The 17,732-nt window shown below is 42.1% G+C and overlaps 1 protein-coding gene across 12 annotated transcripts in view; it reads right to left on the bottom strand.

Moving 5' to 3' along the window:
• auts2a (activator of transcription and developmental regulator AUTS2 a) overlaps nucleotides 1-17,732 on the bottom strand; it is a 373,611-nt gene that overhangs the window by 193,527 nt on the left and 162,352 nt on the right. For all 12 annotated transcript variants that reach the window (XM_084730512.1, XM_084730516.1, XM_084730515.1 and 9 more), the window contains one exon: nucleotides 9,807-9,908. In XM_084730512.1, coding sequence (XP_084586638.1) covers nucleotides 9,807-9,908 — 102 coding nt within the window. The remainder of the gene's footprint in view (nucleotides 1-9,806; nucleotides 9,909-17,732) is intronic.

The raw sequence follows: 17,732 nt of genomic DNA, 5'->3' as shown, positions 1-17,732 counted from the left end.
ATAGAGACATTTCCATCATTTCTTTGTTTATAGTGGCTGTGATGAGCCAGGGGAGAGGGTAAGGATGATTTGCTGGCTCAGGAGAGGTAAGCGATATGTACCAGTAAATGGCCAGTAATCATGTTTATGAGGGGGAGATGGTTCTGGACTCCCGGTGTGTCTGATTGTGTTTTCTCTGGCTCCCAGCTTGGGCCCGAGGACACCCCTACCAGGCCATTGTGATTGAAGTAAGCACTCTAGCTCGGCTTCTCCTTGGGGGGTAAAAAGGTGCACGCAATACCGTTTGTGTGCTTTTGCGTATTTGTGTTTATGTGCATGTTGGCCAGTGTGTATTCATAAAGAGGAATGTCAGTCGATGAAGACCTCCCATCACAAAGAAAGCACCACTTCCCCTTTCTCCTTCATGCAGCCAGTTCCCACATTGCTCTCATTGCTATGGCAACCGGCGCTCTCTCCTTGGGCTCTGCATGCATCCAATCAGAGAGAGACCTTTGTAGAGATTCCTCCGGGCTCCACTTATTCAACTTACCCCACCGGAACAGCCTCCACGCTGAAAAGGCTGGAACAAAGAGAGGAGAGACTCCCTCACCAGAGCCTGGTATGACATCAAAAATTGGGGCTACAGGGTCGGGTTACAGGGAATGCGGAAGTAATACGCAGCCAAGAGCTGTGAGACGCACGGCAAAAAGCAAAAACAGGGTGGCAGCGCATGGCCATGGCCAATTTCAGTGGAAATTATGTGGAATAGGATTTGTTATTGGAAGCCTCAGAGCCTGGATACTTGGCAAGTATCGCATGGCTCTGGCACTGGTTTAAGCTTGATAAGTCAAAATGGATTCCGGCTGAGCCTATTTATGTCATTCCTGAAAACATATGGATAGGATTCAGGCGCTCAATACTTTCAACCTTCAACAATGACATTCAACACCACTTCTCCAGTCCATTAATCTTCCATGAGAATAGATTTATCATCCACAGCACTGAGGGATTGCATTCAGTCAGCATCAGCCTGAACAGTATTTACCACACCAACCTCGCTCTGTATCAATTTCAACAATTAAAGAGCCTTATTTTGCTGGGTATACAATAACACCACTACAGTAAAGGTCACAATGTTCCTCTGATTCCTCATATTTTATTTTGTGTTCAAGGCCTCTAGGTGTGGTAAATAATTAGCAGAGATAAACTAGTGCCATGCATTCTCAACCTGAGGGCTGCTCAGAGGTCACTGCACACAGTCACACTGTGCTTCCCTCATTCTAATTATATTTTTGTAGCATAGATGCAGCCGAGTCTGAGTTAAACACTTGTGAACGTAGGCAGGGAGACAGACGTGCCCCAAGCACTTGTAGAGACAAGCCATCCAACGGGACCTCTCGCAGGCCCCTGACGGACATTTGGCTGTTGGGGTACTGGCAGGACGATGGAGGCGCAGCATAATTTTGCCCGAATGCCATGTCACAAAGTGTCAAAATCTGTCCCTGACAACACGACTGCGGGCGATGAGAGAGAGAATGGGAAAGAGAAATAAAAGAGAAAGAGAGAGACGAGAGAAAAGGGGGCTTGATTTGGAGTGCCAGAGTGGTAATAACCATGTCTGGCCACTTCCTGGGATACAGTCTATTCATCAGGTTGATTTAGAGTCAGAGGTGTAGGCAATTCAAGTGATCTTGTGTCTGGATCCTCAGGCAAGCTGACTCTGCCATGAATGACAGAACATGGCATAATGAATGAGAAAAGTAAGGTGGATATTACTGACATGATCTCTTCACTAGCACAGATACAAAAGATAACAAAAGTGGTCTAGAATGTGTTCCAGGTGTTCTTTATAAATTAAAAGGGGCCCCATATGGCCTGAATCAAACAGGAAGTCATCCTGTCAAAACTGTGTGATTTAAATTATTTCATATTTGATCACAGAAATATGGTATAGCACACTTTATTTAACTTCTCTAACTAGATATCAGTCAATTTGACTCTCATGACTTTTCAAAATGGCCTCTTCATTGTTCCAAGTATTAAATCAAAAGCTGGTAAAACTGCTTTAAGCTATTAAAACCTTTACACTAATTTCTCTTCAGCTTATACCTTTTCTTTTTTTCCTCAAAGTTCAGACAAGGTTTTATCTAATGGTATATGTAGTGAATGTGTGGTTGTGCACGTATGGATATGAAGTCATCTCTTTTTTCAGAGTGTTTCTCTGTATGATGTAGAAATGAAACAGCATAAAAAAATTCAAATCAAATGATGACAGTCATCATTATTATTGTGGTATTATTAAAGTGTGCTGCAAATGTTCAAAAATCAATTCACCAAGTTTTAAACTGAAAACATCTCAATGATTTGAAATGGAATCGTGTCCTTTGCAATGTCAGTGTTTTCACTCATGCAAAATAAACCCATGCTGCTGCTGTGCCTGTGTCTGGGAGACTGATTACTTTGGTTGATGGTGGACAGTATTTACTGTGAGTTTTTCAAAGTGCAGTGATTAAACACGGTTATAATTTTAAAATTTTTAAATGAATAATAATCATTTTAACTGATCATCGTATCATCCCTCATATGATGTGTATTTTTGTACGGGTAACCAGGTGAATGTCAGCAGGGTTCGACCATGACTTGCTGGCCTGTGGCCACAAAAAGTTACTCTGTGGGCACCAAATATTCCATGGTGGTGGGCCACAGTGGCCACCATGTTTCATCTTCATACTGCATGTTACACTTCCACAAACTTCCTGATCCTTTTTGCCAGTTAGTTCAACATTCTATGAAAATGGTTAAGACAACTTGTCTCCGGCTAGCTACCAACATGTCAAGGCTATTGAATTGTGGGTTTACTAAGCTTACTTAAACTGCAAATGCAAACTTTACAGAAGAACCACAAACAAAAAAAGTAACAAATAAAACCAAACACCTGCATATTGTCAATCGCAGCAGGAGTTTAAGTGGCTAAAATCTTACAGATCTAAGGACTAATGTTCTGCTGTGTGTGCTCCCAGTTTCTTCAGCTAGCCAAGAAGTTTAAGTTTGATTTTCCATATGAAATAAGGCCTTAAGGAATCACCAAATCACAATTCACAATACACAAGTGTCACAGTTAAGGGAGACTGTGTTAAGTTACATGGATGTTAAATTGTATTTCCTGCACCTTTTTCAAATAAGTTTACATTTTGACCACCAAAAACATAATTTGGCCACTGTGGAACAGTCTATCCCTGGTCAGGTGTCATTGTATCCCTATTATTCACAGCTTGACAACAGGATAGGATACAAAACACTATGTTTGTAGTTCTATTGTCTTTAGTCTTTCAGTCAGCCCTGACATATTTACATCACTGCTGAAAAGCCATTAAACAGCCAAGAAGACTGTCAAGTAATCCCTGCACTGCATCTGCTGCTCATTTCACACTGTCACTATGCACACACTGGGGCCTCAGCAAAGAGTACGATCCCATGATAATGAGCTAATTATAGGTACAACATTCCTACTTCCATATCTAAATGCTTGTCTCTAATAGGAAACATTTCAAATTATTGAGAGGCAGAGAGAGAAAGAGACGGATAATTGATGCAAGCAATTACAAGTTCTGTGTCAGAGCAAATTGGCCAGCATATCTGGACATGTAGGGGGACTGCGACCTCATTTACATCAGAGTGTCAGGAAATAATTGGAGAATGTACTGAGGAGGTGGGATGGGCATAGTGTAATGCAGACCAGCTCTGGTATTACATAAGCAGTTGACTTGGACAGTGAGATTTGCTCAGACAAGAAGCTTATGGAAAAGACTGTACTCAGGGGTCAAGGACAAACATTATGTGCAGTCTTGGCATGCGCCAGCAAATTTAATCATAATAGTGATTTTTACTACAACAAATATACTTTATGACATTAATCCGTTTCCAAAAGCTGTAATTTGAGTATTTGAAATGGTTTCACCACATGCACACAGGATTCTGAACAGGCTGTTGTGTTTTCATCGGAAAGCCAGTAATAACTGAGTTCAGTTTTACTAGCCATAAGAGAGAATCTTGCTGTGTTTGGGCTGAAACCGCTTCAAAAGCATGGGAAGACGATGTGCTTGACTTTTAACAATATCACTTCCAGATGTTTCATTACAAAACAACTTTCAAAGACCTCACCGCAAGAAAACCTTCTCGTGTGAGAGGAGCCAGGACACACGAGTATGGATTTCTGGAACCCACAATTTTCACATTTTCATTTCAGTTGGAAAAACCAGCAGGCAAAACTGTCTGGAGTAACACCAATAAAGTACTAGTATTAATGATAGTGTTACAACCTGTCTAACCAGGCCAACACATGAATCTTTACCCTGTGTTACAGGAGGGTATTCCTCACCATATATTATACAAAGATGTTGTTCCGAGCATTTTATAGCATTGTATCTGCTTCCATTTGACACGTAGTCTTTACTCAGTAGAGCAGCTAAAGCAGGATACAACAACAGGAAGCTTTGGCTGCCGATAAAAATGGCCCCTGAAATATAGGGGTGCATTCATTATAGTCTGCCTCTTGTGCCTCTCATCAGGCTGGCTAACACTGACTGACGGGCTCTGACCCAGTACTCCGGAGCTTCTCTCTATTGCACCCGCCTCTCATCAAGAGCCTTGGGTGGAAAAAAAGGAGTAACATGCTGTTTACTCGCAATCCCAGGCCCGTAATTGCCAATTTATTTGATAGGCAGCCGGGTAATGATGGCATTTCACCCCTTGCCGCAGAGACTAAACGGGAGTGATTCATCCCAAGCTCCCTGCCCTCCCTGATCCAGCAGACTCCCTCTGCTCAGGACTGCTGCCTGCCTGAATGCCTGCCACCCAGACTGAAGGGGTGGGGTGTGGTGGGGGACGTGGGGGGTGGCTGCCATGTCGGCTTCAAACAAACCCAAAAGGGAGCCCAGCGCTTCAGAGCAAATGCGGCTAAGCCTGCCAATTTAGCTGGGGTTTGGGGTTGAGGCAAACACAGTTGAGCTGATGTGCCATTTGTAGGCCTTAATGAGCTGGCAGGACAGAGTGAGGAGGGAAGGCGAGCGGGAGAAAGGAGGCTGCCAGGCCTGACCTCCTCTGGCCTCTATCTCCCTGCCAGCCAGTGCCAGGTCGGCAAACTCAGTTCATCTGCTTCATCGGAGCGTAGTCGCTCCATGAGGGGAAGGGAGTGCTACAGCAAATACCATTAGCGAACTGTTGGTCTAATGAACAGTTCGGGTCAAAGCTGGCTCCTGTCTCACACTGCTCCCTGGTACTAACGAGTGACTTAGATGGTTTGTCTTTGTTTTCGCACTGTGAGGGAGCATCTCTGTGCAGCTGAACCACATGAGCTGTCCAGCTGCGTTATGCAGTGTTACAACCAAAATAGTTTTAACATTTCAGTAGAACAAACACATGGACTGCTGTAGCTGAAAAATGCTACAGGCTTTCATAAATCACCTGGACAAACATCCAGCTCCATCTGTAACAATACTACCAACATCTAATGTACTATGTTTACAATAAATTAACTGTATTCTGTAATTACACAAAACAAACAAAACCCAGAAAAATCTGAGTGCCAAGCAAAGCAGTTTTTTGTCCTTTCTTTCTCCTCCTTCTTTCAGTCTGGGGAACAGAGCTCTGCTACTAAAGCTACGACTTGCACCTCTTGTGAGGTGTGAAGTGGGTTTTTACAGCATGGCTGGAGGGGACTTGTTCAGAAACCTGAGGGGACTGGAGATGAAGCCTCATGTGGTGGGACCATCAAAAGTGACATGGGGGTCTAAAAGTCTGTCTCCATGCTGCCCAGCTTTCAGCAGCTCTTCTGAAGACATGCTCAGTCTCCTGTGGGGTGTCTTGACCAGACGAAGCAGGGGGAACCAAGGCTGCCGGTCCCTCTATCCTCTAGAGTGTAGTGAGTGGCTGAAATGCCACTCAGGTGGAAGTGATTATAGAGGGGGCGATAGATGCTTCCTGAGAACAAGTCGGGAGTGGGGAAAATGGAGAGTGTCTGCTAGAGAAAACCTGACATTCTGAAAATGAATTACGGATACAATTTGGAATTTAGGAAAACGTTCCAATACAATTTCCAAAAGTAGACAAATTGGCTGCTGCTGCAAATGATATTCATTTCAGGGGTTGATTTCATACTAAATATTCAAACCGAATAAGCTGGATGTGAAGCAACAGTGATGGTGTCCTTGTAGGTACATGGAAGTGCCTCAGTAATACAACCAGACCATAACATGATGTAACTGTTTAAACATGTTTCATTAGTGTACAATGAGTCAATGTGCAAATCATCACAGAAATGTACTCTAAGTGGAGGCAAGTGGTTGGCCAGTGAGGTCACGATTATACTGTTACCAATTCAGATTAAAGATTAAAACAATTACATGGGGCACAGGCCACTAAAACACATAGCAGAATAGTTAAATGCAGTTTTTTTTAATGGCTTCTCGTTTGTCTCTTTAAGATAACAACAACTAATATTAAGCTCAATGCAGCAACAGAATACAATCTTTTATCAGAAGAGGCCAGTCACAACAAAAATGTGCCAACATAATACAGTATTCCACAATGTTAGCAAAAAACCAAAGAGAATAACAAAGGGACAACTGACAGACCTCTGCTCGATTTGAGCATCAGAATCAAATTTAGATAAAACCAAAAGCTGGCACTCAATACAACATTATGTAACTATTTTACTTTAAAATAACCTCAAACTTGTTACAATGCTATACTCACTTTTAATAGAAAGAAAGGTGATGGTCTTTCATTCCTACTCTGTGTCCTGAATTCCTGTTCTTGCACTATGTAACTTGGGTTGAGTGGGTATGACCTCCCTTGAGAAGTGCTTTACAGCTCTATGTCACACACTACCAACTAATGGTCTTCAGCTTGCTAGAAGAAGAAACTAGCTTGTTATTCTCAGCATAGAAAATAGCAATAGAGGGCATTCATGAATTTATGATAAATCAGACCACAAATGAGACAAGAATTAGGTTGGAGAAACAAAATATGTCAGAGCAGAGTGGTTTTGGGAGCTGGCCCTCACTGATTACTGACAGAAACACAACTTTATTCCTTGATTTTTCAGAAACTGGATCCTTTTTTATAGATAAAATATCTTCTCTGTCTCCCTCTGATGTCCTCTGACTGCTCTGCCTCAACTCTTGATGATCAACGGAGTTTCTTGATGGAAAGATAGCCTCACTTGTTGCTCAAGCAACTGCTAACTGCTGTTATCTCTAGCTGCTGTTAGACAGTTAGCAAAGATAGCTGTGCAGGTTGCGGTCCCTTTAGATGACGCTTTGTTTGTGTTGACACTGCTACCACAGGAACTTTGGAGATGGAGGTTTTCAGGCCCAGAGTGAGGGGGGCCAGGGGGAGTCAGGGGGTAATGCTAGCAGGTAATGGCATCATGGCAACAGAACTGAGCTCAGCAGCCTCTACTGACATGATGGTACAGGTAAAGAGACCAAAGAGGACAATGACGTAGGAAGCTATATAAAGGAACAGAGAGAGTGACTGAGCTAAAGGCAGCAGGCAAGAAAAAATGTCAGAGCAGCTTTTTTCATTGGCCAGAGCTTTATGAAATTAAACGCTGCAAGACAGATGCTGAGCTGGTCTTCTTTCTGTTGAACTAGTCAATAATAAAATAACCACCTTGCTGGATCATGCGTTGTTGCATTTGCTAAATACTTAAAAATACTTGCTGTATTTTTATAACATGTTGTTGATTAATACCTATGTAGTACTGGTTAATATTTAGAGATACTAGAGGTTTATAGACACCATGACACAGATGTCAAAATCATGCTGTATGACAATCACAGTAAGGCACATTAATCATCTTAAGGTTTAAGGTCTTCAGCACCTCCATTGTTGAAGCATTTGCTTTAGAATACTGCTGCACAGTCACCACAGTGCAGTCTGACAGAAATCAGCAAGTATCATTTCAATTTCTGTTGTCAACATCAAATTACTTATTTCATTTCATGCCCAGTCAAGCATCGTAAAGCTACATGCAGAATCAGTTTTGCTTCAGTTGTTCGGCCATGTCTTTCTCAAAGACTAGCTTGCCTCCCAACTGACAGCTTTAATTATGGCTGGATATCTGATCGCTTCGCTGTAGATTCTCCACACAAATCAAAGAGCAGGGGTGGGTGTCTGACAGTAAGTCCCTCGAGCCTGCTCGCTTTACATCTTGGTATATGTCACAGGGCGCAGGGACACGGCCGCTCTTTCTCCTGTCAGTAAATGCTTGCCTTCAGCTCCTCCACAAGGAATGAGTAAGTAGTGTCATTTTTTGTAGAACTCACAAAGAAAATCTGTGTGTGTGTGTGTGTGTGTGTGTGTGTGTGTGTGTCTGTGTGTGTCTGTGTGTGTGTGTGTGTGTGTGTGTGTGTGTGTGTGTGTGTGTGTGCTTGTACGATGTAAATGGTGCTCTTCACCTGAAGTACTCCAAGAGTACACTTATGATCGTATAAGATTTACCACAAAGTACTCTGCTTAGGCTGGATTTTATAGGTTATACATCAAAGGAAATCCTAACAAAATGGATAATATCACATTAATAACTTACCTTTTATCTGTGTGACATACCATAGGTTCAAGGCCACAAACACATAATGACTCTTGAGTTATGAAACTGGAGTAGAATTTATAAAATTTGTGCTGAAAGAAAACACACTCACTTATAACACTGACTTACTTCTCCTGCTTTACAGAACTGAAGAGTCTGGAAAGGTTTCTCACTGTAATCATTAGGTAGTTTCACATGAAGTTTCATATCTACAAGTATCTTACTGTCTGTATAAAAACAGTTTATTGCAAAGGTCGTGGTACAAGCAATGCAACTAATCAATAATTATAGCAGATTTGTGTAAAATATGTAAAATATATCATGATCATTTTTAATCAATTGATTGAATTGAAGTGGCACTTCAGTGTTAATATGAGCATCAATGTTCATTTATCACAGTACAGTCATATCATTTAGTTAACAGCTCAGAAAATGTTAAAGCGTGCAATAATTCTTTAAAAATAATGAATAACTCTCAAAGCAACAAAATATGTAACATTTGTACCGACTGTACAAATACAGTACTTCCTCTCACATATCACTCATGTCAATAAATTACAGTAGTCACTAATCACTTGTTCATTTAGCATTGTTTAGGAGCTGTCACAACTCTTACATTTGTCACATTTGTCTAATATGTTCTTGAAATATTTGATATCAAAGGTAACGTGATGTTTTTGACCTCTGGTAGCATTATGAAGCACTTTTTTCTATGACTGATCCTGCACAAGTAAACAACACAAACGTGCACAGATTATACATATCTATTTAGTCATCAACAGGTAGCAGTAATGCATAATATGTTGGCAAAGACCGCTTGGTAGTCATCACAGATATAAACAATGCAGGTTTCAAATCTTTTAGGAATAACAGCTTTAGAAATATGTAATGAGGAAGGAAATGCGTTCAACACATTTTGTGTTTTGGGGGGTAACTTATGTTTGTTTACAAAAAGACTCCACAGGATACCTTTAAGTACTGCTGATATACTATTTTGAACACTGCATGTAAATAGGAAATCATCTGTGGAGAACTTGGTTGATCATTTATTTACTCAGACTTTGTTTTACAATTATTGTGCTTGTTATAATTCAAATTCTGAACCCATGAGATAAAAATACTATGGTCTTAAAAATTTATTTAAAAAGAAATAACACTGTGAAGAGATGCTGAAATAAGTCCAGACAGAACCTCAAACCACCATTGAAATGACCTTGTTGCTTAATGTACTCACGTCTGTCAGTCTGTCTCTGGAGCTGCTCCTGATGGAGGGCTTGGACTCTCCGCTTACACTCTCGCTGTCGCTGTCCTTACAGTTGTTCTGCCCTGGCTTCAGCTGCCAAACACAAAACACAAGGAGACCAAGGGTTAACAACATGAAGCAAAACAGTTAACACTGCAGTTTAGAGCTTTACATGGATAACGCTGGCTAGGGAAGGCATCCCACAGAAATCGGTTCATGAATATGTGAGAACTGGCAGGAGCCGCGGCGCTGTCTCTGTAAATCTGTCATGTTTCTGAGCCTATTCAGTGGCCATCACTCCGCTTGCCAATGATAGACACCATCTGATCTCGCAGTATGAAACTCCTCTCAGCCCACGAAATAGAGAACAGGGACAAAGACCCTTCCAGAACCTTCAAATGGAGCCACTATCCTTTCCAAGCAGACACCACATGCCGAGGCAGCAGGAGCTCAGCAAGTGTCATCCTCTAGACACTCTGTTCGAGATGCAGCAAAATGACAAGAATAAAGAGGAGGACGTGCCAATCGGCGAGCATCTGAGGCCCTTCAAAATCTGGAGGACAATAAAAGACTCTTGGTAGTGTGGAGCGGAGTGGAAGGAGGTGGGGTCTGTATTCCCCATCCAAGTCTGCGATTGATGTCCTCTGAAGCTCCCATGCTGCTCCTTCCAGACCAGACAAACGCTGCAGGTTTCATTTCAAAGCACATAAAAAGATGGCTTTATGGGACAGTGCAGTAAACGGCTGCTCTGCCACCTAATAGGAAAAGCAGAGTGGGGCGCTGCACACACAAAGGACTTGGACTAGAAGTTGATGGCCCTCTCCTTTCCCCTCCCACGCATGTTCTGGAGGGAATGGACAGAGCTACAGTGTATGTTTTTTCTACCCCTCCTTCGGTATTCTCTTTTCAGGTATCGGCCATCATTTAGTGCGATGAAAGGGCACAAGGTGGGGGAATACCAAATGAACCCTTGAGTTGAGCGGATAATTAAAATGAAAATGTTCCCTTTTCTGTAGCCATTAGCGGTGTGAAAGGAATCCTATTCCTTGGGAGAATTGCATGATGGGTGGAAGGCGGGTGGATTTGCCAGAGTGCTGAATGTGATAAGAGAGTTTGAGCACTGGGAATGCCTGATGGGCCTGTTTGACTCCGCGTGTGCACGTGTCCGAATATGTGTGGGTATGTGTGTGCATGAGTATGTGTCTATGTGTTCAGACAGTGCTGAGACAAAGCTGGGGAGTGCACACAAGAACCAAATGTGGCACGTGCACGGACCCATGCACACCAATGCCCTGCGCTGTGATAGCACTAATTACCTCCAACACATTTTATTCCCACAAAAACCAGGCCACATTTTCTCTCTTTTTCTTGTAAATGCCAGTTTGTCTGAGGGGAGTTTACATATTTTTAGAGAGAAAAGGGGAATAATATCTCATCCACCACGGTCCATGAACTGATCCTTGAAGAAAGGGCGAGGGACGGTGTTTACGCCCCAGTCTGTGGCTCCTTCATCAAAACATGTTGACCTATAATATTTATTAACCAGCCCGTGTCCCTGCTGACAACACTGGGCAGTGCACGCCAGCATACTCATGCATTTATGAATGTGCACACAGACAAAAGAAAATACGCAGACCTTACTGAAAGCTGCTGCCGACTCCTGCATCACATATTTTCAGCCCAGAACCAAACTCATATATGATAAGCTTGTAAAGAATATAATCAGGCGTGTGTGGGAGAGATATAGAGATTTGTCTTTTTATTAATCAATGTGGTATCAAACTGACTCTGCAGTGGTGGAACCACATAATCATACCGTCTGTATCCTGGCTTATCAGTGAGAAAGTACTGCATGAAATCAGAAATCTTGCACAAATTTGACTGTGTGTAATGTCTGAAGAACATGTCTAATAAAGACATTCCAATAAAGAGCGGCTCATCTTTCAGGGCTATTACATAGCTTGGGACCTGATTACACAGCTATTTGAAAACGTATCCCTCAGCTTGTTCCCTTTAATTTCCCCCTGAGCTCCCTTAAATTACTTCAGAGAATTGTGTTTTTTTTTTCTTCCGCTCTCCCCTTTCAGAGGTTCAGATGATGGATTCATTTCTCTTTATGGTGTGATTAATGGGTGTCTTAAGCAAATGGAGAGAATGCTGATGGTCAGTCCTGTCAAAAAGTTGAAATTTAATGACCTGCTGTCTGATGATAAATTTAATTGAGAAGCCCGTGTGTGGGTGCAGGGGGCTGTCTCTGCGACCTCTGCTATAACAACGCTGATCTGATCACTCCCACTTATTACAGCGTGCATGTCATTCTCTATACTTTTATAGCCTTTTAAATTTAGCTTTCGTCTTAAACCTCTTGTAATGAACACCAGTGCTTAGAAAGAAGAGAAGTGTGTGCAGATGCCCCAGACTGGTGTGCTATACTGGTGCAATAGCAAAAGACATTAATTAAGACGCAGGTTGAGGCATACGGATGCATTTATTTAATGACCTTACTGTATCTGCGCAGCCTGGGTAAGAACTGGCCCTGCAGGAAGATAACAAACAGATGGTTTTAATATTCCAGAGGCTAATTTCACAACAATTAAAGACACAGCGAGACATTAGCATCTAATGAAACATTTAAACTACTAGTAAGTGCATCTGCCATTAATTTCCGCACAGTGAGGTCTTGTTTTCCTGCAATCTGTTCTGTGTTAGGGGATAATGTTTTTTTTTTCTTCATTTCTCTTACCAGTCTGAATCTACTGAAGTAGAGAATCAACAACTGTTTTCAATCAGCAGTCAGCGTGATGCTTTGGAAATGAGCAGCCCAAACCTCAGCATGAAACAGTTCAGCCCAAGTAAGAGAAATTATTTAACATTTCTTATAAATCATTCTTTGAAAAAAATAAATGCTTGTACTTAAGTTACCAGAAACTATTCAAACTGCCATACTTTATTTGGACGGTCTACTGGTGACAAGTGAACATTCCCTCAAAGCATTACAATGTGTTAGTAATGTCTGAGCACTGAGTTTAAGTGATGCTCATAAGTCAGTGAAATATAAATTGTGTTATTTTGTCTGCACCAAACACAGAGTTTGATGAACATCCACTCTTCACTTGCTAGCTGCATGTCAAAGTGTTAACAATGTTTGTGGTTAGTATTCAAATGCACAGTACGTAACTTCTGCTGCTGGGGGTCATCAAAGCAATAAAATATAAAGCAATAACAGAAGGTGTAGTTTGATGACATTGTAAAGCAGCATGTGATCATGGTAGTTACTGTCTTCACTGTTAAAGGACCAATGTATAAGATTTAAGTGGATCCATGGGCTGACCATGGCACAGATTGGAATACAATATTCACAAGCATGTTTTAATATATATTATTATTATTTATGTATAATTGCATGACAATTACGAATAATGTGTTTTTGTTACCTTAGAATGAGCTGTTTATATCTACAGAGGGTGTGGGTCCTCCTCCACGGAGGCCACTATGATACAATGCTACGTTTCTACAGTAGCCCAGAACAAACAAACCTAACACTTGCCTTAGATAGCATCTTTTCTGTTTCATGTCCACTGCACGTTCACCTATACTATTGGAAGGGAAGGGTAAAACAAGTGGTATTCAGTTGGTTGCGATCTGCAAATTCGTCGTCAGATGCCACTAAATCTTACAAACAGGTCCTTTTAACAACCACCATCGCCATTGAAAATCTACTTCATCTTAAAGACATGTTCAAAGACAAAGTAACACATTAAAAGATTTATTCACATAAGTTTAGTCATGTTTTTTGCCTTCCCTCTTCACTCTTTGACATTTCCTGTGTTTCCCCCGATGTTATAGCAACCTAATGAAATACAGTTACCTTGAATAAAGTTACAGATTTCTTAGAGCTTCAACATTCACAGATACATTTGGGATAATGTTAAAAACCCAACTCAACAAACTATCAAACAAAGGTCTAGTCAGTTTTAGACATTTTAATACAGAACTGTTATATATTATACCTTTAAAACGTACTTTATTGCCATGCGTCACTCCTATACATTTTTCCAGGAAATATGTAATTCAGAAGCTGTAGTTAAAGGTGCAAAAATAAAACAGACTAGTATCAAAGCAAACATAAAAAATGTCAATAACCAGAGAAGATCTAAATTGATAATATAGAAGCAAATGAGCTGTCAATGACTTCCTCTTCAAAGGTCTACTGCGGTATGGATTTCCAATAATGTGTCAGAAGATTGCCATTTTGTTGACTGCCCTTGACCAAAGCTAGGTTCTTCTCATAGAAATGACTGTATACAGTATTCACCCATACACTCTCCACACTCGAATTTCAATTAGTCGTGACACACGAGGAATAACTGAAGGACCTTGCTTTCAATGTGTCCATTGATTGTTAGACTGTAACAAACAAGCATCTTTATATGTAACCTCACAGCAGCCTTATTGGAGCTGACACATGAAATACCAAAGGTGCTGTTGAATGTCATGTATGCCTCACAAATAATTATCTTGACATGTCTACTGAAGCACAAGATGCCTGTCTTTCTAATACAAAAATATCATTAAAGAGACAGAATCAGTATTCAGTTTTCATTTCAGTATTGTTGCTAGTAGCAGCGGAGGGGTTACAGTGATATTTAGTCACTTGAACATGATTCACAGCGTACAGTACGCACTTCAGAACATTACCAGATCAGAGTGCAGAATAATTATGATATATCTCATTTAACACTGTTCTCCTCAAATGTACGCTAAAACAGCTATTACAACAGTGTCTTGAACATGTGGAGTCAATTATTTTCTCACTTACAGAAAAGTGCTCACCGTTGCCATAGTGGAATTTTACAAGTGTATTGACCTATTCTCAAGGGCTGCACTACAGACTCAATGCAATCAAGCACAAAAGTAGGCCTGCTAACATTTCTAACCACAAAGGCCTTTTTAAACAGAGCCATACAAAACCGGCCTGCCACAGCAACTCCACCCCCAACCCCCATCCCTCATCCCACAAAAAGAGAAAAAAAAAAAAAAAAAAAGGCATCGAGAGAACTGGGCTCAGTTTTCTGTACTGGCCTCAGTGGGATAGCCATCAGCTCCTGGTTTCCCTTAGTTACGCACAACAGCAGCTGCGGAGCTCGGCGGTAATAAAACCTGGAACAATTTAACGGCTTTTATTGTTCTTCTGCGGCTTTCAGAACAGCTAACCTGTCCTCTCAGGATCTGGCAGAGAGAATCCCACTAGGGCAGCAATGAAAGAGGATCTCATTTACCTAAAAGCGCTTATAAATTTTTAATTTGCTTTAACAAGTAAATTAACAAGTCCCTCATTTGGGAAGTTTTATGGCTGCTTGCCACTGAGGGAGGACCATGAAAGTTTTATAGATAATCCACTACCTAGGCTGTGTTGCTGATAATAAATTGTCTATTTCCTGCGGCACTGTCAAATCCCCTTGGTTTCCACTGACTACACTTTGAATATCTCCTTTATGCCATCTTCACAGGTCTATATACCAAGGCTATTAAAGTGCTGGGGAGCTTCACGACTCAGCAGTTAAAATGAACAACTTGACGAATTTCTATCAGCTGTATACAGGCGCTCTCGTACAGCCTTAGGAGACACCATTGCCAAACATTAGACCACATTAAGCATCACTAATTATGTCCCTACCAGCCTCTACATCGCATCAGCCTCACAGTGAGCCCATCTAGCAAAACCACCTTGGGCTGGTCGACAACAGCAGTTGGAAACTGCTGGGCCTGTTTAACTTGCAGCCGGCTTTATCTGATGAGACTGTTATGTAAAAAGCGAAGCTGTGGGTTTGTCAGGGCCTGTGAGGGGGCGACAACGGGCCCTACGTCATCTGTCTGACAGTGGCTGTGTGGGCGAGCCCACCAGCGTGGCCTGGCTCTGACCCTATACTTGGCTCTGAGGCCCAGCTGCTTTAACTGCCACAGACAGGAGCCCCGCCTGGCTCTCTTGTCACCCATAACCCCCACTGCCACCCTCGCTCACAGCCTGTCACTGAGCATCAGTACTTGGCTTCCATTGCCCCAGATTTGTTTACTGTTACTGTAGCTGTGTGTGTGGCAGAGAAGTCAAAGACATACAGTGTGAAAATAAGCCTTAATACCTCTTTATCTCTGTAGCTGAAGCATGGATGTCATGTGTTCTTTCATCACTGTGACTAAAGGACATATTAAAAATACTGTGCTTGGCATGTTTATCCCAAAGCCTACTGTTTGCCTGTGGTTAGGATGTCACTCTCAGTCAGCCAGTGCAGCAGTTTTTATTAGTACCTAGGTATGTAACCATGGAGAAGCTCCATTTCCTTTCAATCCTCTAGCATCATTGAGCGCAGTGATCTCTGGCGACCTTGTCAGGCATCATTTTTCTAGCAGGGGAGAGATCAGTGAGGCCGAATGCACCCACTCCGACCAATCTCAGGCCACAGAGGAGGCTTTTCTAGCCTCTGTGCAGGAATGTGAAGCCAAAGCAAAGATATGGAGCCACAGAGGACTAGTCACAGCAGCCGCAGGGTGAGAGCATCCTGAGAGGAGGAGGAGGAGGAGTGGGAAATGGAGGCTCGGTTGGGGTGGGTGGGTGGGGGTAAACGTGGTTGAGAGCACTGTCTTGATCTCATCAGTCATCCTAAGGACTCCATTTCCTCCACCACAGGCTGGAGGCTACTAGAGCTTGTGGCTGCATTTATATATTGCCATAAATCTCTGATCTATGACGACATTACAGACAAATCAATATGCTTTTAACATCCATCCTCTGCCTTGCGTCGCAATCACCCTTCTCCCTTCTCACAAATGGTCATATAATGCTGTAGTCTGGTGGATTGAGTTATGGGGACAATTCCCAGATTTAATAATGAACTGAGCAGGTGGAGAAAAAGTGTGTGGTGGGGTGGGAGATAATATAAGAGCAGCGGGAGACCTCTACTCTCTCAGATCATATCTGAACATCTTGTTATAGTAGCCCAGCGTGGCAGTAAAATAACCTTCCTGCCCACTTTACGCACCTCCTATTCCATGAGCTCTAACATTCCCCATGTACAGCAGACAGAAAGCAGACCAAGAGAACGTATTACTAGATTCCTTCCCAGAATGCATTGAGAAACTGTGAGAGGAGGGGTGCTGGGTTGGTGGGGGGGTCAAAAATACCCTTCTAGCTGCCCAGTTGAGCGCTCATCACCACATAACTACTCATCAAAGAAATTTGCGTGCAATTAATTACATGATTCCCCAGCTCTTCAATCTGTGCTACTGAGTCGTTACTTCAATACTGGCTTTCAGGGACCCATCCAACTAAAGCCACAGCCAATGTGCCAAATCACAGCTCCCTGAGCTGGGCAGCCTCAATAAAGAGCGGTATGGAAAAAAGACAGCAGAGAAAAAGCCCTCTCCTATCGGCTTGCAGGGGCTATCATTTCTCTCTTTTATTGCCATTTATTTTCCTCCAGGAATTCACTGCCAGTATATTGGCAGGCCTTCCAGTAGATGGAGGCAATGAAATTTAGCGCAGACACTTAACACTGGGTCAAGCCTTGTGTGCGGCTCATGTGCGGTGGTAATATGATAGACAAACGCTTCTAGTTTAGGGAAAGACGGCTTTTTTATGTTACAGGAATAGCAGCAGAGTGCTCGCCATGACACACATGCTGCAAGGAGGAAAATGCAGAACCAGAGCTTTTCAGAAGAAGGGAGAAGATACAAACATTAGTAAAATGGCAGAGTGCTGAAGCCGAGCTGTGGCTATTTAAAAGAGAGAACCTAAATAGGTCAAAGCTCTGTCATTATGCTAAACCCCAAGGCACGGAAGAACTACTAGCTGGAAAGTAATGCAGTAAATAAGGCTTGAAAATATACAAGGTAATTGTGATTAATTAAAAGACATTTCAC

Source organism: Lutjanus erythropterus, chromosome 11 (assembly GCF_056507025.1).
Source record: "Lutjanus erythropterus isolate fLutEry1 chromosome 11, fLutEry1.hap2, whole genome shotgun sequence".
NCBI lineage: Eukaryota > Metazoa > Chordata > Actinopteri > Lutjaniformes > Lutjanidae > Lutjanus > Lutjanus erythropterus.
The sequence above is the reverse complement of the archived record's forward strand: the minus strand, read 5'-3'. Positions and strand labels throughout refer to the sequence as shown.